Source organism: Chamaea fasciata, unplaced genomic scaffold (genome assembly GCF_029207755.1).
Source record: "Chamaea fasciata isolate MVZ Bird 193981 ecotype frontalis unplaced genomic scaffold, bChaFas1.0.hap1 SCAF_7, whole genome shotgun sequence".
NCBI lineage: Eukaryota > Metazoa > Chordata > Aves > Passeriformes > Sylviidae > Chamaea > Chamaea fasciata.
Window position 1 is genome coordinate 3186131 of NW_027094092.1, and position 26825 is coordinate 3212955.

Consider the following 26825-nt stretch of genomic DNA (forward strand, 5'->3'; position numbering starts at 1 on the left):
AACAGGGATCCTGCCATGGAGAAGACCCAGGCCAGCACCAGGTTATTCACCACTAGGCACTCAGGGGTGTCACTTAGGTGCCAAGAGCAGCCCCACATGCACGGAGCTCAGCACCCAGGCAACCTGTGTCATCTGACAGCAGGAGATTTCACAAACAAAGCCTTTGTGGCCATGTCCCCAGTTCCGTATTTGAAAAGGGTTTGGGGGCTTCTGTCTGGGGGTGGTTTTTGGCCCGTTGAGCCGCGGGCCGGCACCTGGCGTGTGTCAGGTGTTTGGTCCCCGGGGCCATGGAGAGCCCACCCAGAGCTGAGGTGGAGATGAGGGCGGGGCCGGGCTGGCCGGGCCGCTCTCTGCCGCTGTGACATGGCAGCGCCAGCGTCACAATGGGGGCAGCCAGAAACAGAAGCAGCAGCCCAAAGGCTGCCCCAGTGCAGCCCGGGCCAGCGGCCAGCGTGCACGCAGACAGGAGGTCGTGCTGAGCACTGAAGGAGGGCACAAAGGCGAGTCCCCGGGGAGCCGCTTCTCAGCGGGCATCCAGAGGCCGGTTCGGCAGCCTGCCAGCTGCCCGGGCCCTCTGCTGCCCTCACATCCCCGGGGCTCCTGTCCCCCCTTCCCCTAGCACTGCCTCCCATCCCCAGTGAAGGCCTTGCCACCTGCTGAGGCCATGGTGGCCACTACGTTCCTTCTCCTGCTGCTGCAAGGCCTCATCCAGTGCCCGCGGCAGGCCGGGAACGGGCTGGATGAGGCCACACGGGAGCGCATGCAGCAGCAGGCTGAGCACATGGACCAGGAGATGGCTCGGCTCATTCAGGAGCTGGAGCAGAAGAGCCTGGAGCAGAGCCATGGTGCCTGGGGAGCCCTGCTCATCTGGAACTTCTGGGCTCTTCTGGGAATCCTCCTCGTTCTCCTGGTGCTGTGCTTCAGACTTGAGAAAATGAGACGCCATCCCAACAACAGCGGCCAGAAGGAGAGCTCCAGCAACAAGGACATTGTTGCTGAGATAGAAATACAATACAACGAGTCAAATGTGGAAGAAGAGAACAACGCTGGATGTGAAGCAGGCAGCTGTGTGGATGCAAAGGAAGAAGTAAACAATGATGAGAAAAGAGAGGACATCAATGGTGCTGGACATGAAGAAGACAAACAGGATGCAAATGAGGAAGATGACAAGCAGAATGTTAAAAGTCACTTTGACAGCCTTTCAGAGGAGCTCAACCCGTTGCTTGAGGTGGACCTGGAGAGAGGTTGCTCGATGATTAGTTACCTGATGGGCAAACTGACGCACATCTTTGGACAAGGCTCGTCCGACAGTTTCTACCCCGTGCCACAAGATGCCATCGGAGTGGGCAGCGCCTTTGAAGGCTGGAGTCCCCGGGCAGAAGGTGCTGTCTATCGTGTGCTTGTGCCCCTGAGTCCCCCTCCAGGACACAGATTCCAGCTGGAGCTGGACACCGCAGGGATGCCCCAGAGGACCTTCCGTGTGCGTGTGGAGCTACTGTGCACCTGCAGGAGGGAGCAGCTGGGGCAGGACATGCTGTGTTTCCTCCACCACCCTGAGGAGGAGCTGAGAAGGAAACAGGAGCCCAGCCTCCTGCACACCCTGTGCACTGGCTCCTACCTCGATGTGGAGAAAACTGCCCACTGGTTCTGTCGGTTTGTCAGACTGGCCTGGCTGTCTTTGCCTCTGTCCCGCCACTGGTATTTCAAGTGGCAGCCCTGCAGCCGCTCCTGTAAATTTCAGCTAATCAAGGACAAGGAAAGCTTCCTGGCTGAAGTGGTCTTCGGTGTGCGGCGAGGAGACTCCGATGTCTTTGTGGGCAGCCAGCCGACAGAAGCGGGCGTGCCGAGCACGACGTGGCTGGAGACTTGTGCCGTGGCAGAGGCCAAATTCTTCCGGCACATTGCCAGGCAGGCCCCCCAGGACAGCTGGCACTGCAAGTGCCTGCAGCTGCTCAGCCGCTCCCTGCTGGGTGTGGGTTTCTCCAGCTACACCTTGAAGACGGTGCTGATGCACCTCCTGACCACCATCCCCCTGACACGGTGGCGCAGGGGCGATTTCCAGGAGCGGCTGCTGGATATCTTGAAGTTCCTCCACGGCTCCCTGCAGACAAAGCGCCTCAACCACTTTGTGATCGGCAACGAGAGGCTTCCTCTGGAGATCAGCCTGCCCTCAGACCTGCGGGTGGCTGAACCGCCCAACCTGCTTCAGCACCTGGCCAGCGACCTGGATGCCCACCTGAACGCCGTGCAGGAGTACATTTCTCTGCTGAATGTATTCCAACAACTGCTGATCCACAGGCACTGAACGAAAGGGCTGCTGGTGCCCAGAGCTGTGCTTGTGGAGCCTGCTGACAGAGCCTCTATAGAGTACCGTCCCATAGTTAGCACATTTCCCGTATATATGAACCTCCTGGAGTTTTAGCACCTCTTGTACATGTTAATAGCCTGTAAATAATGCATTTATTGTATTTATTAAACCCCCTCCCCAATAGTGCTCTTACAATATATATTGAGACCCTTTAGTTAGTGCCTTTAGTAACCCTGAATTCTCTTGTTATTTGTTACAATAAACTGGACTTTTACTGTATCTTGCTTGCGCAAGTTTCTTCTTGAACTCCACCGGAGTCCTAGTCTTGCTGAGCTGCACTAGTGAATTTGTGACTGGCTGGGAGTAGGGACTGGTATAAAAAGCCTTTCAGAGCAAAGGCACACCAGTTCTCACTCTGCAGTGCTCCTCTCCACGGTCTCCCTGGTGCAGCAGCCACTGCAGACCACGGTGGCTATAGAGATGATCTTCAGCTTGTGTTCCCCTTGCACTCTCAGCCCATTCACGTGGGCTCTGAAAGTCCCTGGCAGCTGTGGAGGGGCAGGGAGCAAGCAAGAGGCACTGCTGCTGCGCCTGCTTGTGTTCACTGGCGAGACAATGAAGATTCTGCACATCCCACACACTTGGCAGGGCTTTGGCACTGCACAAATGCACTTGCTGGACGTGCAGAATGCGGTGCTCTGTGGGCTGTGGCAGGTGCCCACTGGAAACCAGCCCCCACACCTGCTCATTGCCCCGGGGACGTGTCTGCTTGCAATCCAGGTCCTCTCGCAGTGGCACTGCAGGAACAGGGATCCTGCCATGGAGAAGACCCAGGCCAGCACCAGGTTATTCACCACTAGGCACTCAGGGGTGTCACTTAGGTGCCAAGAGCAGCCCCACATGCACGGAGCTCAGCACCCAGGCAACCTGTGTAATCTTACAGCAGGAGATTTCACAAACAAAGCCTTTGTGGCCATGTCCCCAGTTCCGTATTTGAAAAGGGTTTGGGGGCTTCTGTCTGGGGGTGGTTTTTGGCCCGTTGAGCCGCGGGCCGGCACCTGGCGTGTGTCAGGTGTTTGGTCCCCGGGGCCATGGAGAGCCCACCCAGAGCTGAGGTGGAGATGAGGGCAGGGCCGGGCTGGCCGGGCCGCTCTCTGCCGCTGTGACATGGCAGCGCCAGCGTCACAATGGGGGCAGCCAGAAACAGAAGCAGCAGCTAAAAGGCTGCCCCAGTGCAGCCCGGGCCAGCGGCCAGCGTGCACGCAGACAGGAGGTCGTGCTGAGCACTGAAGGAGGACACAAAGGCGAGTCCCCGGGGAGCCGCTTCTCAGCGGGCATCCAGAGGCCGGTTCGGCAGCCTGCCAGCTGCCCGGGCCCTCTGCTGCCCTCACATCCCTGGGGCTCCTGTCCCCCCTTCCCCTAGCACTGCCTCCCATCCCCAGTGAAGCCCTTGCCACCTGCTGAGGTCATGGTGGCCACTATGTTCCTTCTCCTGCTGCTGCAAGGCCTCATCCAGTGCCCGCGGCAGGCCAGGGACGGGCTGGATGAGGCCACACGGGAGCGCATGCAGCAGCGGGCTGAGCACATGGACCAGGAGATGGCCCGGCTCATTCAGGAGCTGAAGCAGAAGAGCCTGGAGCAGAGCCATGGTGCCTGGGGAGCCCTGCTCGTCTGGCACTTCTGGGCTCTTCTGGGAATCCTCCTCGTTCTCCTGGTGCTGTGCTTCAGACTTGAGAAAATGAGACGCCATCCCAACAACAGCGGCCAGAAGGAGAGCTCCAGCAACAAGGACATTGTTGCTGAGAAAGAAATACAATACAACGAGTCAAATGTGGAAGAAGAGAACAACGCTGGATGTGAAGCAGGCAGCTGTGTGGATGCAAAGGAAGAAGTAAACAATGATGAGAAAAGAGAGGACATCAATGGTGCTGGACATGAAGAAGACAAACAGGATGCAAAGGAGGAAGATGACAAGCAGAATGTTAAAAGTCACTTTGACAGCCTTTCAGAGGAGCTCAACCCGTTGCTTGAGGTGGACCTGGAGAGAGGTTGCTCGATGATTAGTTACCTGATGGGCAAACTGACGCACATCTTTGGACAAGGCTTGTCCAACAGTTTCTACCCCGTGCCACAAGATGCCATCGGAGTGGGCAGCGCCTTTGAAGGCTGGAGTCCCCGTGCAGAAGGTGCTGTCTATCGTGTGCTTGTGCCCCTGAGTCCCCCTCCAGGACACAGATTCCAGCTGGAGCTGGACACCGCAGGGATGCCCCAGAGGACCTTCCGTGTGCGTGTGGAGCTACTGTGCACCTGCACGAGGGAGCAGCTGGGGCAGGACATGCTGTGTTTCCTCCACCACCCTGAGGAGGAGCTGAGAAGGAAACAGGAGCCCAGCCTCCTGCACACCCTGTGCACTGGCTCCTACCTCGATGTGGAGAAAACTGCCCACTGGTTCTGTCGGTTTGTCAGACTGGCCTGGCTGCTTTTGCCTCTGTCCCGCCACTGGTGTTTCAAGTGGCAGCCCTGCAGCCGCTCCTGTAAATTTCAGCTAAGCAAGGACAAGGAAAGCTTCACGGCTGAGGTGGTCTTTGGCGTGCGGCGAGGAGACTCCGATGTCTTTGTGGGCAGCCAGCCGACAGAAGCGGGCGTGCCGAGCACGACGTGGCTGGAGACTTGTGCCGTGGCAGAGGCCAAATTCTTCCGGCACATTGCCAGGCAGACCCCCTAGGACAGCTGGCACTGCAAGTGCCTGCAGCTGCTCAGCCGCTCCCTGCTGGGTGTGGGTTTCTCCAGCTACACCTTGAAGACGGTGCTGATGCACCTCCTGACCACCATCCCCCTGACACGGTGGCGCAGGGGCGATTTCCGGCAGCGGCTGCTGGATATCTTGAAGTTCCTCCACGGCTCCCTGCAGACAAAGCGCCTCAACCACTTTGTGATCGGCAACGAGAGGCTTCCTCTGGAGATCAGCCTGCCCTCAGACCTGCGGGTGGCTGAACCGCCCAACCTGCTTCAGCACCTGGCCAGCGACCTGGATGCCCACCTGAACGCCGTGCAGGAGTACATTTCTCTGCTGAATGTATTCCAACAACTGCTGATCCACAGGCTCTGAACGAAAGGGCTGCTGGTGCCCAGAGCTGTGCTTGTGGAGCCTGCTGACAGAGCCTCTATAGAGTAACGTCCCATAGTTAGCACATTTCCCGTATATATGAACCTCCTGGAGTTTTAGCACCTCTTCTACATGTTAATAGCCGGTAAATAATGCATTTATTTTATTTATTAAACCCCCCCCCCCCAATAGTGCTCTTACGATATATATTGAGACCCTTTAGTTAGTGCCTTTAGTAACCCTGAATTCTCTTGTTATTTGTTACAATAAACTGGACTTTTACTGTATCTTGCTTGCGCAAGTTTCTTCTTGAACTCCACCGGAGTCCTAGTCTTGCTGAGCTGCACTAGTGAATTTGTGACTGGCTGGGAGTAGGGACTGGTATAAAAAGCCTTTCAGAGCAAAGGCACACCAGTTCTCACTCTGCAGTGCTCCTCTCCACGGTCTCCCTGGTGCAGCAGCCACTGCAGACCACGGTGGCTATAGAGATGATCTTCAGCTTGTGTTCCCCTTGCACTCTCAGCCCATTCACGTGGGCTCTGAAAGTCCCTGGCAGCTGTGGAGGGGCAGGGAGCAAGCAAGAGGCACTGCTGCTGCGCCTGCTTGTGTTCACTGGCAAGACAATGAAGATTCTGCTCATCCCACACACTCGGCAGGGCTTTGGCACTGCACAAATGAACTTGCTGGACGTGCAGAATGCGGTGCTCTGTGGGCTGTGGCAGGTGCCCACTGGAAACCAGCCCCCACACCTGCTCATTGCCCCGGGGACGTGTCTGCTTGCAATCCAGGTCCTCTCGCAGTGGCACTGCAGGAACAGGGATCCTGCCATGGAGAAGACCCAGGCCAGCACCAGGTTATTCACCACTAGGCACTCAGGGGTGTCACTTAGGTGCCAAGAGCAGCCCCACATGCACGGAGCTCAGCACCCAGGCAACCTGTGTCATCTGACAGCAGGAGATTTCACAAACAAAGCCTTTGTGGCCATGTCCCCAGTTCCGTATTTGAAAAGGGTTTGGGGGCTTCTGTCTGGGGGTGGTTTTTGGCCCGTTGAGGCGCGGGCCGGCACCTGGCGCGTGTCAGGTGTTTGGTCCCCGGGGCCATGGAGAGCCCACCCAGAGCTGAGGTGGAGATGAGGGCAGGGCCGGGCTGGCCGGGCCGCTCTCTGCCGCTGTGACATGGCAGCGCCAGCGTCACAATGGGGGCAGCCAGAAACAGAAGCAGCAGCTAAAAGGCTGCCCCAGTGCAGCCCGGGCCAGCGGCCAGCGTGCACGCAGACAGGAGGTCGTGCTGAGCACTGAAGGAGGGCACAAAGGCGAGTCCCCGGGGAGCCGCTTCTCAGCGGGCATCCAGAGGCCGGTTCGGCAGCCTGCCAGCTGCCCGGGCCCTCTGCTGCCCTCACATCCCCGGGGCTCCTGTCCCCCCTTCCCCTAGCACTGCCTCCCATCCCCAGTGAAGCCCTTGCCACCTGCTGAGGTCATGGTGGCCACTATGTTCCTTCTCCTGCTGCTGCAAGGCCTCATCCAGTGCCCGCGGCAGGCCGGGGACGGGCTGGATGAGGCCACACGGGAGCGCATGCAGGAGCGGGCTGAGCACATGGACCAGGAGATGGCTCGGCTCATTCAGGCGCTGAAGCAGAAGAGCCTGGAGCAGAGCCATGGTGCCTGGGGAGCCCTGCTCATCTGGAACTTCTGGGCTCTTCTGGGAATCCTCCTCGTTCTCCTGGTGCTGTGCTTCAGACTTGAGAAAATGAGACGCCATCCCAACAACAGCGGCCAGAAGGAGAGCTCCAGCAACAAGGACATTGTTGCTGAGATAGAAATACAATACAACGAGTCAAATGTGGAAGAATCGAACAACGCTGGATGTGAAGCAGGCAGCTGTGTGGATGCAAAGGAAGAAGTAAACAATGATGAGAAAAGAGAGGACATCAATGGTGCTGGACATGAAGAAGACAAACAGGATGCAAAGGAGGAAGATGACAAGCAGAATGTTAAAAGTCACTTTGACAGCCTTTCAGAGGAGCTCAACCCGTTGCTTGAGGTGGACCTGGAGAGAGGTTGCTCGATGATTAGTTACCTGATGGGCAAACTGACGCACATCTTTGGACAAGGCTTGTCCAACAGTTTCTACCCCGTGCCACAAGATGCCATCGGAGTGGGCAGCGCCTTTGAAGGCTGGAGTCCCCGGGCAGAAGGTGCTGTCTATCGTGTGCTTGTGCCCCTGAGTCCCCCTCCAGGACACAGATTCCAGCTGGAGCTGGACACCGCAGGGATGCCCCAGAGGACCTTCCGTGTGCGTGTGGAGCTACTGTGCACCTGCACGAGGGAGCAGCTGGGGCAGGACATGCTGTGTTTCCTCCACCACCCTGAGGAGGAGCTGAGAAGGAAACAGAAGCCCAGCCTCCTGCACACCCTGTGCACTGGCTCCTACCTCGATGTGGAGAAAACTGCCCACTGGTTCTGTCGGTTTGTCAGACTGGCCTGGCTGCTTTTGCCTCTGTCCCGCCACTGGTGTTTCAAGTGGCAGCCCTGCAGCCGCTCCTGTAAATTTCAGCTAAGCAAGGACAAGGAAAGCTTCACGGCTGAGGTGGTCTTTGGCGTGTGGCGAGGAGACTCCGATGTCTTTGTGGGCAGCCAGCCGACAGAAGCGGGCGTGCCGAGCACGACGTGGCTGGAGACTTGTGCCGTGGCAGAGGCCAAATTCTTCCGGCACATTGCCAGGCAGACCCCCTAGGACAGCTGGCACTGCAAGTGCCTGCAGCTGCTCAGCCGCTCCCTGCTGGGTGTGGGTTTCTCCAGCTACACCTTGAAGACGGTGCTGATGCACCTCCTGACCACCATCCCCCTGACACGGTGGCGCAGGGGCGATTTCCGGCAGCGGCTGCTGGATATCTTGAAGTTCCTCCACGGCTCCCTGCAGACAAAGCGCCTCAACCACTTTGTGATCGGCAACGAGAGGCTTCCTCTGGAGATCAGCCTGCCCTCAGACCTGCGGGTGGCTGAACCGCCCAACCTGCTTCAGCACCTGGCCAGCGACCTGGATGCCCACCTGAACGCCGTGCAGGAGTACATTTCTCTGCTGAATGTATTCCAACAACTGCTGATCCACAGGCTCTGAACGAAAGGGCTGCTGGTGCCCAGAGCTGTGCTTGTGGAGCCTGCTGACAGAGCCTCTATAGAGTACCGTCCCATAGTTAGCACATTTCCCGTATATATGAACCTCCTGGAGTTTTAGCACCTCTTGTACATGTTAACAGCCGGTAAATAATGCATTTATTTTATTTATTAAACCCCCCCCCCCAATAGTGCTCTTACGATATATATTGAGACCCTTTAGTTAGTGCCTTTAGTAACCCTGAATTCTCTTGTTATTTGTTACAATAAACTGGACTTTTACTGTATCTTGCTTGCGCAAGTTTCTTCTTGAACTCCACCGGAGTCCTAGTCTTGCTGAGCTGCACTAGTGAATTTGTGACTGGCTGGGAGTAGGGACTGGTATAAAAAGCCTTTCAGAGCAAAGGCACACCAGTTCTCACTCTGCAGTGCTCCTCTCCACGGTCTCCCTGGTGCAGCAGCCACTGCAGACCACGGTGGCTATAGAGATGATCTTCAGCTTGTGTTCCCCTTGCACTCTCAGCCCATTCACGTGGGCTCTGAAAGTCCCTGGCAGCTGTGGAGGGGCAGGGAGCAAGCAAGAGGCACTGCTGCTGCGCCTGCTTGTGTTCACTGGCGAGACAATGAAGATTCTGCAAATCCCACACACTCGGCAGGGCTTTGGCACCGCACAAATGGACTTGCTGGACGTGCAGAATGCGGTGCTCTGTGGGCTGTGGCAGGTGCCCACTGGAAACCAGCCCCCACACCTGCTCATTGCCCCGGGGACGTGTCTGCTTGCAATCCAGGTCCTCTCGCAGTGGCACTGCAGGAACAGGGATCCTGCCATGGAGAAGACCCAAGCCAGCACCAGGTTATTCACCACTAGGCACTCAGGGGTGTCACTTAGGTGCCAAGAGCAGCCCCACAAGCACGGAGCTCAGCACCCAGGCAACCTGTGTCATCTGACAGCAGGAGATTTCACAAACAAAGCCTTTGTGGCCATGTCCCCAGTTCCGTATTTGAAAAGGGTTTGGGGGCTTCGGTCTGGGGGTAGTTTTTGGCCCGTTGAGCCGCGGGCCGGCACCTGGCGTGTGTCAGGTGTTTGGTCCCCGGGGCCATGGAGAGCCCACCCAGAGCTGAGGTGGAGATGAGGGCGGGGCCGGGCTGGCCGGGCCGCTCTCTGCCGCTGTGACATGGCAGCGCCAGCGTCACAATGGGGGCAGCCAGAAACAGAAGCAGCAGCTAAAAGGCTGCCCCAGTGCAGCCCGGGCCAGCGGCCAGCGTGCACGCAGACAGGAGGTCGTGCTGAGCACTGAAGGAGGGCACAAAGGCGAGTCCCCGGGGAGCCGCTTCTCAGCGGGCATCCAGAGGCCGGTTCGGCAGCCTGCCAGCTGCCCGGGCCCTCTGCTGCCCTCACATCCCCGGGGCTCCTGTCCCCCCTTCCCCTAGCACTGCCTCCCATCCCCAGTGAAGCCCTTGCCACCTGCTGAGGCCATGGTGGCCACTACGTTCCTTCTCCTGCTGCTGCAAGGCCTCATCCAGTGCCCGCGGCAGGCCAGGGACGGGCTGGATGAGGCCACACGGGAGCGCATGCAGCAGCGGGCTGAGCACATGGACCAGGAGATGGCCCGGCTCATTCAGGAGCTGAAGCAGAAGAGCCTGGAGCAGAGCCATGGTGCCTGGGGAGCCCTGCTCGTCTGGCACTTCTGGGCTCTTCTGGGGATCCTCCTCGTTCTCCTGGTGCTGTGCTTCAGACTTGAGAAAATGAGACGCCATCCCAACAACAGCGGCCAGAAGGAGAGCTCCAGCAACAAGGACATTGTTGCTGAGATAGAAATACAATACAACGAGTCAAATATGGAAGAAGAGAACAACGCTGGATGTGAAGCAGGCAGCTGTGTGGATGCAAAGGAAGAAGTAAACAATGATGAGAAAAGAGAGGACATCAATGGTGCTGGACATGAAGAAGACAAACAGGATGCAAAGGAGGAAGATGACAAGCAGAATGTTAAAAGTCACTTTGACAGCCTTTCAGAGGAGCTCAACCCGTTGCTTGAGGTGGACCTGGAGAGAGGTTGCTCGATGATTAGTTACCTGATGGGCAAACTGACGCACATCTTTGGACAAGGCTTGTCCAACAGTTTCTACCCCGTGCCACAAGATGCCATCGGAGTGGGCAGCGCCTTTGAAGGCTGGAGTCCCCGGGCAGAAGGTGCTGTCTATCGTGTGCTTGTGCCCCTGAGTCCCCCTCCAGGACACAGATTCCAGCTGGAGCTGGACACCGCAGGGATGCCCCAGAGGACCTTCCGTGTGCGTGTGGAGCTACTGTGCACCTGCACGAGGGAGCAGCTGGGGCAGGACATGCTGTGTTTCCTCCACCACCCTGAGGAGGAGCTGAGAAGGAAACAGAAGCCCAGCCTCCTGCACACCCTGTGCACTGGCTCCTACCTCGATGTGGAGAAAACTGCCCACTGGTTCTGTCGGTTTGTCAGACTGGCCTGGCTGCTTTTGCCTCTGTCCCGCCACTGGTGTTTCAAGTGGCAGCCCTGCAGCCGCTCCTGTAAATTTCAGCTAAGCAAGGACAAGGAAAGCTTCACGGCTGAGGTGGTCTTTGGCGTGTGGCGAGGAGACTCCGATGTCTTTGTGGGCAGCCAGCCGACAGAAGCGGGCGTGCCGAGCACGACGTGGCTGGAGACTTGTGCCGTGGCAGAGGCCAAATTCTTCCGGCACATTGCCAGGCAGACCCCCTAGGACAGCTGGCACTGCAAGTGCCTGCAGCTGCTCAGCCGCTCCCTGCTGGGTGTGGGTTTCTCCAGCTACACCTTGAAGACGGTGCTGATGCACCTCCTGACCACCATCCCCCTGACACGGTGGCGCAGGGGCGATTTCCGGCAGCGGCTGCTGGATATCTTGAAGTTCCTCCACGGCTCCCTGCAGACAAAGCGCCTCAACCACTTTGTGATCGGCAACGAGAGGCTTCCTCTGGAGATCAGCCTGCCCTCAGACCTGCGGGTGGCTGAACCGCCCAACCTGCTTCAGCACCTGGCCAGCGACCTGGATGCCCACCTGAACGCCGTGCAGGAGTACATTTCTCTGCTGAATGTATTCCAACAACTGCTGATCCACAGGCTCTGAACGAAAGGGCTGCTGGTGCCCAGAGCTGTGCTTGTGGAGCCTGCTGACAGAGCCTCTATAGAGTACCGTCCCATAGTTAGCACATTTCCCGTATATATGAACCTCCTGGAGTTTTAGCACCTCTTCTACATGTTAATAGCCGGTAAATAATGCATTTATTTTATTTATTAAACCCCCCCCCCCCAATAGTGCTCTTACGATATATATTGAGACCCTTTAGTTAGTGCCTTTAGTAACCCTGAATTCTCTTGTTATTTGTTACAATAAACTGGACTTTTACTGTATCTTGCTTGCGCAAGTTTCTTCTTGAACTCCACCGGAGTCCTAGTCTTGCTGAGCTGCACTAGTGAATTTGTGACTGGCTGGGAGTAGGGACTGGTATAAAAAGCCTTTCAGAGCAAAGGCACACCAGTTCTCACTCTGCAGTGCTCCTCTCCACGGTCTCCCTGGTGCAGCAGCCACTGCAGACCACGGTGGCTATAGAGATGATCTTCAGCTTGTGTTCCCCTTGCACTCTCAGCCCATTCACGTGGGCTCTGAAAGTCCCTGGCAGCTGTGGAGGGGCAGGGAGCAAGCAAGAGGCACTGCTGCTGCGCCTGCTTGTGTTCACTGGCGAGACAATGAAGATTCTGCACATCCCACACACTCGGCATGGCTTTGGCACCGCACAAATGCACTTGCTGGACGTGCAGAATGCGGTGCTCTGTGGGCTGTGGCAGGTGCCCACTGGAAACCAGCCCCCACACCTGCTCATTGCCCCGGGGACGTGTCTGCTTGCAATCCAGGTCCTCTCGCAGTGGCACTGCAGGAACAGGGATCCTGCCATGGAGAAGACCCAGGCCAGCACCAGGTTATTCACCACTAGGCACTCAGGGGTGTCACTTAGGTGCCAAAAGCAGCCCCACAAGCACGGAGCTCAGCACCCAGGCAACCTGTGTCATCTGACAGCAGGAGATTTCACAAACAAAGCCTTTGTGGCCATGTCCCCAGTTCCGTATTTGAAAAGGGTTTGGGGGCTTCTGTCTGGGGGTGGTTTTTGGCCCGTTGAGGCGCGGGCCGGCACCTGGCGTGTCAGGTGTTTGGTCCCCGGGGCCATGGAGAGCCCACCCAGAGCTGAGGTGGAGATGAGGGCAGGGCCGGGCTGGCCGGGCCGCTCTCTGCCGCTGTGACATGGCAGCGCCAGCGTCACAATGGGGGCAGCCAGAAACAGAAGCAGCAGCTAAAAGGCTGCCCCAGTGCAGTCCGGGCCAGCGGCCAGCGTGCACGCAGACAGGAGGTCGTGCTGAGCACTGAAGGAGGGCACAAAGGCGAGTCCCCGGGGAGCCGCTTCTCAGCGGGCATCCAGAGGCCGGTTCGGCAGCCTGCCAGCTGCCCGGGCCCTCTGCTGCCCTCACATCCCTGGGGCTCCTGTCCCCCCTTCCCCTAGCACTGCCTCCCATCCCCAGTGAAGCCCTTGCCACCTGCTGAGGTCATGGTGGCCACTATGTTCCTTCTCCTGCTGCTGCAAGGCCTCATCCAGTGCCCGCGGCAGGCCAGGAACGGGCTGGATGAGGCCACACGGGAGCGCATGCAGCAGCGGGCTGAGCACATGGACCAGGAGATGGCCCGGCTCATTCAGGAGCTGAAGCAGAAGAGCCTGGAGCAGAGCCATGGTGCCTGGGGAGCCCTGCTCGTCTGGCACTTCTGGGCTCTTCTGGGAATCCTCCTCGTTCTCCTGGTGCTGTGCTTCAGACTTGAGAAAATGAGACGCCATCCCAACAACAGCGGCCAGAAGGAGAGCTCCAGCAACAAGGACATTGTTGCTGAGATAGAAATACAATACAACGAGTCAAATATGGAAGAAGAGAACAACGCTGGATGTGAAGCAGGCAGCTGTGTGGATGCAAAGGAAGAAGTAAACAATGATGAGAAAAGAGAGGACATCAATGGTGCTGGACATGAAGAAGACAAACAGGATGCAAAGGAGGAAGATGACAAGCAGAATGTTAAAAGTCACTTTGACAGCCTTTCAGAGGAGCTCAACCCGTTGCTTGAGGTGGACCTGGAGAGAGGTTGCTCGATGATTAGTTACCTGATGGGCAAACTGACGCACATCTTTGGACAAGGCTTGTCCAACAGTTTCTACCCCGTGCCACAAGATGCCATCGGAGTGGGCAGCGCCTTTGAAGGCTGGAGTCCCCGGGCAGAAGGTGCTGTCTATCGTGTGCTTGTGCCCCTGAGTCCCCCTCCAGGACACAGATTCCAGCTGGAGCTGGACACCGCAGGGATGCCCCAGAGGACCTTCCGTGTGCGTGTGGAGCTACTGTGCACCTGCACGAGGGAGCAGCTGGGGCAGGACATGCTGTGTTTCCTCCACCACCCTGAGGAGGAGCTGAGAAGGAAACAGAAGCCCAGCCTCCTGCACACCCTGTGCACTGGCTCCTACCTCGATGTGGAGAAAACTGCCCACTGGTTCTGTCGGTTTGTCAGACTGGCCTGGCTGCTTTTGCCTCTGTCCCGCCACTGGTGTTTCAAGTGGCAGCCCTGCAGCCGCTCCTGTAAATTTCAGCTAAGCAAGGACAAGGAAAGCTTCACGGCTGAGGTGGTCTTTGGCGTGTGGCGAGGAGACTCCGATGTCTTTGTGGGCAGCCAGCCGACAGAAGCGGGCGTGCCGAGCACGACGTGGCTGGAGACTTGTGCCGTGGCAGAGGCCAAATTCTTCCGGCACATTGCCAGGCAGACCCCCTAGGACAGCTGGCACTGCAAGTGCCTGCAGCTGCTCAGCCGCTCCCTGCTGGGTGTGGGTTTCTCCAGCTACACCTTGAAGACGGTGCTGATGCACCTCCTGACCACCATCCCCCTGACACGGTGGCGCAGGGGCGATTTCCGGCAGCGGCTGCTGGATATCTTGAAGTTCCTCCACGGCTCCCTGCAGACAAAGCGCCTCAACCACTTTGTGATCGGCAACGAGAGGCTTCCTCTGGAGATCAGCCTGCCCTCAGACCTGCGGGTGGCTGAACCGCCCAACCTGCTTCAGCACCTGGCCAGCGATCTGGATGCCCACCTGAACGCCGTGCAGGAGTACATTTCTCTGCTGAATGTATTCCAACAACTGCTGATCCACAGGCTCTGAACGAAAGGGCTGCTGGTGCCCAGAGCTGTGCTTGTGGAGCCTGCTGACAGAGCCTCTATAGAGTAACGTCCCATAGTTAGCACATTTCCCGTATATATGAACCTCCTGGAGTTTTAGCACCTCTTCTACATGTTAATAGCCGGTAAATAATGCATTTATTTTATTTATTAAACCCCCCCCCCCCAATAGTGCTCTTACGATATATATTGAGACCCTTTAGTTAGTGCCTTTAGTAACCCTGAATTCTCTTGTTATTTGTTACAATAAACTGGACTTTTACTGTATCTTGCTTGCGCAAGTTTCTTCTTGAACTCCACCGGAGTCCTAGTCTTGCTGAGCTGCACTAGTGAATTTGTGACTGGCTGGGAGTAGGGACTGGTATAAAAAGCCTTTCAGAGCAAAGGCACACCAGTTCTCACTCTGCAGTGCTCCTCTCCACGGTCTCCCTGGTGCAGCAGCCACTGCAGACCACGGTGGCTATAGAGATGATCTTCAGCTTGTGTTCCCCTTGCACTCTCAGCCCATTCACGTGGGCTCTGAAAGTCCCTGGCAGCTGTGGAGGGGCAGGGAGCAAGCAAGAGGCACTGCTGCTGCGCCTGCTTGTGTTCACTGGCGAGACAATGAAGATTCTGCTCATCCCACACACTCAGCAGGGCTTTGGCACTGCACAAATGAACTTGCTGGACGTGCAGAATGTGGTGCTCTGTGGGCTGTCGCAGGTGCCCACTGGAAACCAGCCCCCACACCTGCTCATTGCCCCGGGGACGTGTCTGCTTGCAATCCAGGTCCTCTCGCAGTGGCACTGCAGGAACAGGGATCCTGCCATGGAGAAGACCCAGGCCAGCACCAGGTTATTCACCACTAGGCACTCAGGGGTGTCACTTAGGTGCCAAGAGCAGCCCCACATGCACGGAGCTCAGCACCCAGGCAACCTGTGTCATCTGACAGCAGGAGATTTCACAAACAAAGCCTTTGTGGCCATGTCCCCAGTTCTGTATTTGAAAAGGGTTTGGGGGCTTCTGTCTGGGGGTGGTTTTTGGCCCGTTGAGGCGCGGGCCGGCACCTGGCGCGTGTCAGGTGTTTGGTCCCCGGGGCCATGGAGAGCCCACCCAGAGCTGAGGTGGAGATGAGGGCAGTGCCGGGCTGGCCGGGCCGCTCTCTGCCGCTGTGACATGGCAGCGCCAGCGTCACAATGGGGGCAGCCAGAAACAGAAGCAGCAGCTAAAAGGCTGCCCCAGTGCAGCCCGGGCCAGCGGCCAGCGTGCACGCAGACAGGAGGTCGTGCTGAGCACTGAAGGAGGGCACAAAGGCGAGTCCCCGGGGAGCCGCTTCTCAGCGGGCATCCAGAGGCCGGTTCGGCAGCCTGCCAGCTGCCCGGGCCCTCTGCTGCCCTCACATCCCTGGGGCTCCTGTCCCCCCTTCCCCTAGCACTGCCTCCCATCCCCAGTGAAGCCCTTGCCACCTGCTGAGGTCATGGTGGCCACTATGTTCCTTCTCCTGCTGCTGCAAGGCCTCATCCAGTGCCCGCGGCAGGCCGGGGACGGGCTGGATGAGGCCACACGGGAGCGCATGCAGGAGCGGGCTGAGCACATGGACCAGGAGATGGCTCGGCTCATTCAGGCGCTGAAGCAGAAGAGCCTGGAGCAGAGCCATGGTGCCTGGGGAGCCCTGCTCATCTGGAACTTCTGGGCTCTTCTGGGAATCCTCCTCGTTCTCCTGGTGCTGTGCTTTAGACTTGAGAAAATGAGACGCCATCCCAACAACAGCGGCCAGAAGGAGAGCTCCAGCAACAAGGACATTGTTGCTGAGATAGAAATACAATACAACGAGTCAAATGTGGAAGAAGAGAACAACGCTGGATGTGAAGCAGGCAGCTGTGTGGATGCAAAGGAAGAAGTAAACAATGATGAGAAAAGAGAGGACATCAATGGTGATGGACATGAAGAAGACAAACAGGATGCAAAGGAGGAAGATGACAAGCAGAATGTTAAAAGTCACTTTGACAGCCTTTCAGAGGAGCTCAACCCGTTGCTTGAGGTGGACCTGGAGAGAGGTTGCTCGATGATTAGTTACCTGATGGGCAAACTGACGCACATCTTTGGACAAGGCTTGTCCAACAGTTTCTACCCCGTGCCACAAGATGCCATCGGAGTGGGCAGCGCCTTTGAAGGCTGGAGTCCCCGGGCAGAAGGTGCTGTCTATCGTGTGCTTGTGCCCCTGAGTCCCCCTCCAGGACACAGATTCCAGCTGGAGCTGGACACCGCAGGGATGCCCCAGAGGACCTTCCGTGTGCGTGTGGAGCTACTGTGCACCTGCACGAGGGAGCAGCTGGGGCAGGACATGCTGTGTTTCCTCCACCACCCTGAGGAGGAGCTGAGAAGGAAACAGAAGCCCAGCCTCCTGCACACCCTGTGCACTGGCTCCTACCTCGATGTGGAGAAAACTGCCCACTGGTTCTGTCGGTTTGTCAGACTGGCCTGGCTGCTTTTGCCTCTGTCCCGCCACTGGTGTTTCAAGTGGCAGCCCTGCAGCCGCTCCTGTAAATTTCAGCTAAGCAAGGACAAGGAAAGCTTCACGGCTGAGGTGGTCTTTGGCGTGTGGCGAGGAGACTCCGATGTCTTTGTGGGCAGCCAGCCGACAGAAGCGGGCGTGCCGAGCACGACGTGGCTGGAGACTTGTGCCGTGGCAGAGGCCAAATTCTTCCGGCACATTGCCAGGCAGACCCCCTAGGACAGCTGGCACTGCAAGTGCCTGCAGCTGCTCAGCCGCTCCCTGCTGGGTGTGGGTTTCTCCAGCTACACCTTGAAGACGGTGCTGATGCACCTCCTGACCACCATCCCCCTGACACGGTGGCGCAGGGGCGATTTCCAGGAGCGGCTGCTGGATATCTTGAAGTTCCTCCACGGCTCCCTGCAGACAAAGCGCCTCAACCACTTTGTGATCGGCAACGAGAGGCTTCCTCTGGAGATCAGCCTGCCCTCAGACCTGCGGGTGGCTGAACCGCCCAACCTGCTTCAGCACCTGGCCAGCGATCTGGATGCCCACCTGAACGCCGTGCAGGAGTACATTTCTCTGCTGAATGTATTCCAACAACTGCTGATCCACAGGCTCTGAACAAAAGGGTGCCCCGAGCTGTGCTTGTGGAGCCTGCTGACAGAGCCTCTATAGAGTAACGTCCCATAGTTAGCACATTTCCTGTATATATGAACCTCCTGGAGTTTTAGCACCTCTTGTATATGTTAATAGCCGGTAAATAATGCATTTATTTTATTTATTAAACCCCCCCCAATAGTGCTCTTACAATATATATTGAGACCTTTTAGTTAGTGCCTTTAGTAACCCTGAATTCTCTTGTTATTTGTTACAATAAACTGGACTTTTAATGTATCTTGCTTGCGCAAGTTTCTTCTTGAACTCCACCGGAGTCCTAGTCTTGCTGAGCTGCACTAGTGAATTTGTGACTGGCTGGCAGTAGGGACTGGTATAAAAAGCCTTTTTGAGCAAAGGCACACCAGTTCTCACTCTGCAGTGCTCCTCTCCACGGTCTCCCTGGTGCAGCAGCCACTGCAGACCACGGTGGCTATAGAGATGATCTTCAGCTTGTGTTCCCCTTGCACTCTCAGCCCATTCACGTGGGCTTTGAAAGTCCCTGGCAGCTGTGGAGGGGCAGGGAGCAAGCAAGAGGCACTGCTGCTGCGCCTGCTTGTGTTCACTGGTGAGACAATGAAGATTCTGCTCATCCCACACACTCGGCATGGCTTTGGCACCGCACAAATGCACTTGCTGGACGTGCAGAATGCGGTGCTCTGTGGGCTGTGGCAGGTGCCCACTGGAAACCAGCCCCCACACCTGCTCATTGCCCCGGGGACGTGTCTGCTTGCAATCCAGGTCCTCTCGCAGTGGCACTGCAGGAACAGGGATCCTGCCATGGAGAAGACCCAGGCCAGCACCAGGTTATTCACCACTAGGCACTCAGGGGTGTCACTTAGGTGCCAAGAGCAGCCCCACATGCACGGAGCTCAGCACCCAGGCAACCTGTGTAATCTTACAGCAGGAGATTTCACAAACAAAGCCTTTGTGGCCATGTCCCCAGTTCCGTATTTGAAAAGGGTTTGGGGGCTTCTGTCTGGGGGTGGTTTTTGGCCCGTTGAGGCGCGGGCCGGCACCTGGCGCGTGTCAGGTGTTTGGTCCCCGGGGCCATGGAGAGCCCACCCAGAGCTGAGGTGGAGATGAGGGCAGGGCCGGGCTGGCCAGGCCGCTCTCTGCCGCTGTGACATGGCAGCGCCAGCGTCACAATGGGGGCAGCCAGAAACAGAAGCAGCAGCTAAAAGGCTGCCCCAGTGCAGCCCGGGCCAGCGGCCAGCGTGCACGCAGACAGGAGGTCGTGCTGAGCACTGAAGGAGGGCACAAAGGCGAGTCCCCGGGGAGCCGCTTCTCAGCGGGCATCCAGAGGCCGGTTCGGCAGCCTGCCAGCTGCCCGGGCCCTCTGCTGCCCTCACATCCCCGGGGCTCCTGTCCCCCCTTCCCCTAGCACTGCCTCCCATCCCCAGTGAAGCCCTTGCCACCTGCTGAGGCCATGGTGGCCACTACGTTCCTTCTCCTGCTGCTGCAAGGCCTCATCCAGTGCCCGCGGCAGGCCGGGGACGGGCTGGATGAGGCCACACGGGAGCACATGCAGCAGCGGGCTGAGCACATGGACCAGGAGATGGCTCGGCTCATTCAGGAGCTGAAGCAGAAGAGCCTGGAGCAGAGCCATGGTGCCTGGGGAGCCCTGCTCATCTGGAACTTCTGGGCTCTTCTGGGAATCCTCCTCGTTCTCCTGGTGCTGTGCTTCAGACTTGAGAAAATGAGACGCCATCCCAACAACAGCGGCCAGAAGGAGAGCTCCAGCAACAAGGACATTGTTGCTGAGATAGAAATACAATACAACGAGTCAAATGTGGAAGAAGAGAACAACGCTGGATGTGAAGCAGGCAGCTGTGTGGATGCAAAGGAAGAAGTAAACAATGATGAGAAAAGAGAGGACATCAATGGTGCTGGACATGAAGAAGACAAACAGGATGCAAAGGAGGAAGATGACAAGCAGAATGTTAAAAGTCACTTTGACAGCCTTTCAGAGGAGCTCAACCCGTTGCTTGAGGTGGACCTGGAGAGAGGTTGCTCGATGATTAGTTACCTGATGGGCAAACTGACGCACATCTTTGGACAAGGCTTGTCCGACAGTTTCTACCCTGTGCCACAAGATGCCATCGGAGTGGGCAGCGCCTTTGAAGGCTGGAGTCCCCGTGCAGAAGGTGCTGTCTATCGTGTGCTTGTGCCCCTGAGTCCCCCTCCAGGACACAGATTCCAGCTGGAGCTGGACACCGCAGGGATGCCCCAGAGGACCTTCCGTGTGCGTGTGGAGCTACTGTGCACCTGCAGGAGGGAGCAGCTGGGGCAGGACATGCTGTGTTTCCTCCACCACCCTGAGGAGGAGCTGAGAAGGAAACAGGAGCCCAGCCTCCTGCACACCCTGTGCACTGGCTCCTACCTCGATGTGGAGAAAACTGCCCACTGGTTCTGTCGGTTTGTCAGACTGGCCTGGCTGCCTTTGCCTCTGTCCCGCCACTGGTGTTTCAAGTGGCAGCCCTGCAGCCGCTCCTGTAAATTTCAGCTAATCAAGGACAAGGAAAGCTTCACGGCTGAGGTGGTCTTTGGCGTGCGGCGAGGAGACTCCGATGTCTTTGTGGGCAGCCAGCCGACAGAAGCGGGCGTGCCGAGCACGACGTGGCTGGAGACTTGTGCCGTGGCAGAGGCCAAATTCTTCCGGCACATTGCCAGGCAGGCCCCCCAGGACAGCTGGCACTGCAAGTGCCTGCAGCTGCTCAGCCGCTCCCTGCTGGGTGTGGGTTTCTCCAGCTACACCTTGAAGACGGTGCTGATGCACCTCCTGACCACCATCCCCCTGACACGGTGGCGCAGGGGCGATTTCCAGGAGCGGCTGCTGGATATCTTGAACTTCCTCCACGGCTCCCTGCTGACAAAGCGCCTCAACCACTTTGTGATCGGCAACGAGAGGCTTCCTCTGGAGATCAGCCTGCCCTCAGACCTGCGGGTGGCTGAACCGCCCAACCTGCTTCAGCACCTGGCCAGCGACCTGGATGCCCACCTGAACGCCGTGCAGGAGTACATTTCTCTGCTGAATGTATTCCAACAACTGCTGATCCACAGGCACTGAACGAAAGGGCTGCTGGTGCCCAGAGCTGTGCTTGTGGAGCCTGCTGACAGAGCCTCTATAGAGTAACGTCCCATAGTTAGCACATTTCCCGTATATATGAACCTCCTGGAGTTTTAGCACCTCTTGTACATGTTAATAGCCTGTAAATAATGCATTTATTGTATTTATTAAACCCCCTCCCCAATAGTGCTCTTACAATATATATTGAGACCCTTTAGTTAGTGCCTTTAGTAACCCTGAATTCTCTTGTTATTTGTTACAATAAACTGGACTTTTACTGTATCTTGCTTGCGCAAGTTTCTTCTTGAACTCCACCGGAGTCCTAGTCTTGCTGAGCTGCACTAGTGAATTTGTGACTGGCTGGGAGTAGGGACTGGTATAAAAAGCCTTTCAGAGCAAAGGCACACCAGTTCTCACTCTGCAGTGCTCCTCTCCACGGTCTCCCTGGTGCAGCAGCCACTGCAGACCACGGTGGCTATAGAGATGATCTTCAGCTTGTGTTCCCCTTGCACTCTCAGCCCATTCACGTGGGCTCTGAAAGTCCCTGGCAGCTGTGGAGGGGCAGGGAGCAAGCAAGAGGCACTGCTGCTGCGCCTGCTTGTGTTCACTGGCGAGACAATGAAGATTCTGCACATCCCACACACTCGGCATGGCTTTGGGACTGCACAAATGCACTTGCTGGACGTGCAGAATGCGGTGCTCTGTGGGCTGTGGCAGGTGCCCACTGGAAACCAGCCCCCACACCTGCTCATTGCCCCGGGGACGTGTCTGCTTGCAATCCAGGTCCTCTCGCAGTGGCACTGCAGGAACAGGGATCCTGCCATGGAGAAGACCCAGGCCAGCACCAGGTTATTCACCACTAGGCACTCAGGGGTGTCACTTAGGTGCCAAGAGCAGCCCCACATGCACGGAGCTCAGCACCCAGGCAACCTGTGTAATCTTACAGCAGGAGATTTCACAAACAAAGCCTTTGTGGCCATGTCCCCAGTTCCGTATTTGAAAAGGGTTTGGGGGCTTCTGTCTGGGGGTGGTTTTTGGCCCGTTGAGGCGCGGGCCGGCACCTGGCGTGTGTCAGGTGTTTGGTCCCCGGGGCCATGGAGAGCCCACCCAGAGCTGAGGTGGAGATGAGGGCGGGGCCGGGCTGGCCGGGCCGCTCTCTGCCGCTGTGACATGGCAGCGCCAGCGTCACAATGGGGGCAGCCAGAAACAGAAGCAGCAGCTAAAAGGCTGCCCCAGTGCAGCCCGGGCCAGCGGCCAGCGTGCACGCAGACAGGAGGTCGTGCTGAGCACTGAAGGAGGGCACAAAGGCGAGTCCCCGGGGAGCCGCTTCTCAGCGGGCATCCAGAGGCCGGTTCGGCAGCCTGCCAGCTGCCCGGGCCCTCTGCTGCCCTCACATCCCCGGGGCTCCTGTCCCCCCTTCCCCTAGCACTGCCTCCCATCCCCAGTGAAGCCCTTGCCACCTGCTGAGGCCATGGTGGCCACTACGTTCCTTCTCCTGCTGCTGCAAGGCCTCATCCAGTGCCCGCGGCAGGCCGGGGACGGGCTGGATGAGGCCACACGGGAGCACATGCAGCAGCGGGCTGAGCACATGGACCAGGAGATGGCTCGGCTCATTCAGGAGCTGAAGCAGAAGAGCCTGGAGCAGAGCCATGGTGCCTGGGGAGCCCTGCTCATCTGGAACTTCTGGGCTCTTCTGGGAATCCTCCTCGTTCTCCTGGTGCTGTGCTTCAGACTTGAGAAAATGAGACGCCATCCCAACAACAGCGGCCAGAAGGAGAGCTCCAGCAACAAGGACATTGTTGCTGAGATAGAAATACAATACAACGAGTCAAATGTGGAAGAAGAGAACAACGCTGGATGTGAAGCAGGCAGCTGTGTGGATGCAAAGGAAGAAGTAAACAATGATGAGAAAAGAGAGGACATCAATGGTGCTGGACATGAAGAAGACAAACAGGATGCAAATGAGGAAGATGACAAGCAGAATGTTAAAAGTCACTTTGACAGCCTTTCAGAGGAGCTCAACCCGTTGCTTGAGGTGGACCTGGAGAGAGGTTGCTCGATGATTAGTTACCTGATGGGCAAACTGACGCACATCTTTGGACAAGGCTCGTCCAACAGTTTCTACCCCGTGCCACAAGATGCCATCGGAGTGGGCAGCGCCTTTGAAGGCTGGAGTCCCCGTGCAGAAGGTGCTGTCTATCGTGTGCTTGTGCCCCTGAGTCCCCCTCCAGGACACAGATTCCAGCTGGAGCTGGACACCGCAGGGATGCCCCAGAGGACCTTCCGTGTGCGTGTGGAGCTACTGTGCACCTGCAGGAGGGAGCAGCTGGGGCAGGACATGCTGTGTTTCCTCCACCACCCTGAGGAGGAGCTGAGAAGGAAACAGGAGCCCAGCCTCCTGCACACCCTGTGCACTGGCTCCTACCTCGATGTGGAGAAAACTGCCCACTGGTTCTGTCGGTTTGTCAGACTGGCCTGGCTGCCTTTGCCTCTGTCCCGCCACTGGTGTTTCAAGTGGCAGCCCTGCAGCCGCTCCTGTAAATTTCAGCTAATCAAGGACAAGGAAAGCTTCACGGCTGAAGTGGTCTTCGGTGTGCGGCGAGGAGACTCCGATGTCTTTGTGGGCAGCCAGCCGACAGAAGCGGGCGTGCCGAGCACGACGTGGCTGGAGACTTGTGCCGTGGCAGAGGCCAAATTCTTCCGGCACATTGCCAGGCAGGCCCCCCAGGACAGCTGGCACTGCAAGTGCCTGCAGCTGCTCAGCCGCTCCCTGCTGGGTGTGGGTTTCTCCAGCTACACCTTGAAGACGGTGCTGATGCACCTCCTGACCACCATCCCCCTGACACGGTGGCGCAGGGGCGATTTCCAGGAGCGGCTGCTGGATATCTTGAAGTTCCTCCACGGCTCCCTGCAGACAAAGCGCCTCAACCACTTTGTGATCGGCAACGAGAGGCTTCCTCTGGAGATCAGCCTGCCCTCAGACCTGCGGGTGGCTGAACCGCCCAACCTGCTTCAGCACCTGGCCAGCGATCTGGATGCCCACCTGAACGCCGTGCAGGAGTACATTTCTCTGCTGAATGTATTCCAACAACTGCTGATCCACAGGCTCTGAACGAAAGGGCTGCTGGTGCCCAGAGCTGTGCTTGTGGAGCCTGCTGACAGAGCCTCTATAGAGTACCGTCCCATAGTTAGCACATTTCCCGTATATATGAACCTCCTGGAGTTTTAGCACCTCTTGTACATGTTAATAGCCTGTAAATAATGCATTTATTGTATTTATTAAACCCCCTCCCCAATAGTGCTCTTACGATATATATTGAGACCCTTTAGTTAGTGCCTTTAGTAACCCTGAATTCTCTTGTTATTTGTTACAATAAACTGGACTTTTACTGTATCTTGCTTGCGCAAGTTTCTTCTTGAACTCCACCGGAGTCCTAGTCTTGCTGAGCTGCACTAGTGAATTTGTGACTGGCTGGGAGTAGGGACTGGTATAAAAAGCCTTTTTGAGCAAAGGCACACCAGTTCTCACTCTGCAGTGCTCCTCTCCACGGTCTCCCTGGTGCAGCAGCCACTGCAGACCACGGTGGCTATAGAGATGATCTTCAGCTTGTGTTCCCCTTGCACTCTCAGCCCATTCACGTGGGCTCTGAAAGTCCCTGGCAGCTGTGGAGGGGCAGGGAGCAAGCAAGAGGCACTGCTGCTGCGCCTGCTTGTGTTCACTGGCGAGACAATGAAGATTCTGCTCATCCCGCACACTCGGCAGGGCTTTGGCACCGCACAAATGGACTTGCTGGACGTGCAGAATGTGGTGCTCTGTGGGCTGTGGCAGGTGCCCACTGGAAACCAGCCCCCACACCTGCTCATTGCCCCGGGGACGTGTCTGCTTGCAATCCAGGTCCTCTCGCAGTGGCACTGCAGGAACAGGGATCCTGCCATGGAGAAGACCCAAGCCAGCACCAGGTTATTCACTGTAGGAGATGAGTTGTACTTGAAGCATCCAGACTGAGCAATATGCTAGGCCTCTAGGCCATGGCACTGAGGCCTGTGAGGTTGTGGCGCAGATAGAAATTAGTGCCAAGTGTCCGTCGCAGAAAAAATATTCACTTCAGATGTTGCAAGAGTCAAAGGTTTCATGGTAGTTATCAAGTATAGTAATTGGTGTGGACATAGTAGCTACCTTAAAGAGTTTATAAAAGAATAGGTGTTTGCATTCTTTCCTGTGCCATGTAGCAATGAGAATGTATCTAGAAGTGTAAACAATATAGACTGTATAAAACCTGCCGTCTTACACAGAATAAAGGAGAAACGTAGCAGTAATCATATTGGTTGGACTGCGTTTGCTCTGCCGACTTCCTTTTATTATTTCGGGGTTTCCCTACGACTTCGCCTGGCGCCCGAACGGTAGGACCCTAAGAAACGCATTTAAGCGAATCCGGATTCCACGAAGACGTCGGAGACCCTTCTCTCGCGGGTTGGGGAGCGGCTCCGGCGCACGTTAAGGCTTTGCCGAAGGCGGAGCACCTTTAAACCTCCCTGTTCAGTCGTCCGAGGCTGGACGGAGCGAGGGAGTGGGACCGCGACGAAGGTGCCACCGTCGCGGGAGAAGGAGAGCCGCGGGGAAAAACATCAGATAAGAAAGATAACATGGATGCGGAAGCGGAATTTAAGGCGGCCACGCGGCTTTTACTGAATCTCCTCTCAAAGAGAGGTGAAAAACTAAAAGAACGTGACTTAGAGCAGTTGGCTCTCTGGGCAAAGAGTAAAGGGAAATTACGTGAGCCATTTCTGATGGTCAGCGTCTCCGAATGGCACGAAATCGGCACTTTGCTTTGGGACACAGTGATCACAGGCGACAAGGACGGGAAGGTCCAGCGAGAGCTGGGGGCGGTGTGGAGGCTATCTCTGCTGAGAGACAAGCTGTCGCAGCTGCCTTTCAGGCTTTTGAAGGGGCGGAGGCTGGAAAACTACATCCACAACCACCGCCGCAGCTGCACTCGACAATGGCGACCTGGTTGCGTTTTTGTAACTCGCGCCCGATGAAGGGTTCGTCTGCGCATGCCCGTTCCGGTCCCCGGGATGTCCTGGAGCATGTGACACGGGCGGCGGAAGTGTCCCCTCCGCTTGCCAGACCGACTGCGCAGGCGCAGGACGGGACTCCGCGGTCCCCGTCGGGGGGCGTGGTGAATGCCGTGAGCTCAGGCGGAGCCAGAGGCGGGACGGAGCGGAGCCGAGGGGCGGGACACCGAGGCGGAGCTGAGGGTGGAGACGGCGGCGATGCGGAACCGTCCGCTCACTCTCCGGCCTCCCGCGTCTCTCACCCGCGCTGGAGAAGCCAGCGGTGCGGGGAGAGCAGGCGCCGCCAGGGAAGAGAGCACGGCAGAGAGAGCCGACCCCAACCAGCGCAGCCGCCGCAGCGACAGAGACGGCAGCAGACCACTCTGGCCCTTTGTCTCGAGAAAGGCAGTGACAGCGATTCAGAACAAAGAGTGCAGGTGAAATACATCATCAAAGTTCGAAACTTGCCCAAGTAGCACATCAACAAAATACTTTAGAGAGCCGCGAAACATCACATCCTCGAGTGTGGAAGTCGGAGAAGCACAATTCCCTCCTTCCTTTGTCAAGTAACACCTGACAGCGACTCCAGAACATAAAATACAGCGGGCAGCTGTGAAAAATATCTGAATTGGCTGACCCCAAATGCACAAATTTTTCCCTCAGATTTTCACCTTGGATGCTGCTCAAAAGCTGTTTGAACAATGACAATTTACAACCATTGCAAGACGGTGACGACTCAAACACTCGACTCTGTACCCCCCACACGACAGACGTTCTTAAAAAAAAAAAAAAAAGGA

General features: G+C 57.0%; 3 protein-coding genes and 5 pseudogenes across 3 annotated transcripts; all 8 read left to right on the plus strand.

The window, feature by feature from the left end:
• Positions 1-664: 664 nt before the first annotated feature.
• Positions 665-2305, plus strand: LOC136291595 (inositol 1,4,5-trisphosphate receptor-interacting protein-like 1). The gene has a single exon (XM_066186763.1). The coding sequence runs from the start codon at positions 665-667 to the stop codon at positions 2303-2305; it is 1641 nt and encodes a 546-aa protein (XP_066042860.1).
• Positions 2306-3776: 1471 nt separating this feature from the next.
• Positions 3777-5417, plus strand: LOC136291596 (inositol 1,4,5-trisphosphate receptor-interacting protein-like 1; annotated as a pseudogene).
• A 1473-nt stretch (positions 5418-6890) lies between these two features.
• On the plus strand, positions 6891-8531 carry LOC136291597 (inositol 1,4,5-trisphosphate receptor-interacting protein-like 1; annotated as a pseudogene).
• Positions 8532-10003: 1472 nt separating this feature from the next.
• On the plus strand, positions 10004-11644 carry LOC136291598 (inositol 1,4,5-trisphosphate receptor-interacting protein-like 1; annotated as a pseudogene).
• Positions 11645-13115: 1471 nt separating this feature from the next.
• On the plus strand, positions 13116-14756 carry LOC136291599 (inositol 1,4,5-trisphosphate receptor-interacting protein-like 1; annotated as a pseudogene).
• Positions 14757-16229: 1473 nt separating this feature from the next.
• On the plus strand, positions 16230-17870 carry LOC136291600 (inositol 1,4,5-trisphosphate receptor-interacting protein-like 1; annotated as a pseudogene).
• A 1462-nt stretch (positions 17871-19332) lies between these two features.
• Positions 19333-20973, plus strand: LOC136291601 (inositol 1,4,5-trisphosphate receptor-interacting protein-like 1). The gene has a single exon (XM_066186765.1). The coding sequence runs from the start codon at positions 19333-19335 to the stop codon at positions 20971-20973; it is 1641 nt and encodes a 546-aa protein (XP_066042862.1).
• Positions 20974-22444: 1471 nt separating this feature from the next.
• On the plus strand, positions 22445-24085 carry LOC136291602 (inositol 1,4,5-trisphosphate receptor-interacting protein-like 1). The gene has a single exon (XM_066186766.1). It carries the CDS (start codon positions 22445-22447, stop codon positions 24083-24085), a length of 1641 nt encoding a protein of 546 aa, XP_066042863.1.
• The last annotated feature ends 2740 nt before the right edge of the window (positions 24086-26825 follow it).

Bases quoted from the DNA above. Each gene is read 5' to 3' on its own strand.
- LOC136291595 (XM_066186763.1), top strand. From the start codon at position 665: ATGGTGGCCACTACGTTCCTTCTCCTGCTGCTGCAAGGCCTCATCCAG.
- LOC136291601 (XM_066186765.1), top strand. From the start codon at position 19,333: ATGGTGGCCACTACGTTCCTTCTCCTGCTGCTGCAAGGCCTCATCCAG.
- LOC136291602 (XM_066186766.1), top strand. From the start codon at position 22,445: ATGGTGGCCACTACGTTCCTTCTCCTGCTGCTGCAAGGCCTCATCCAG.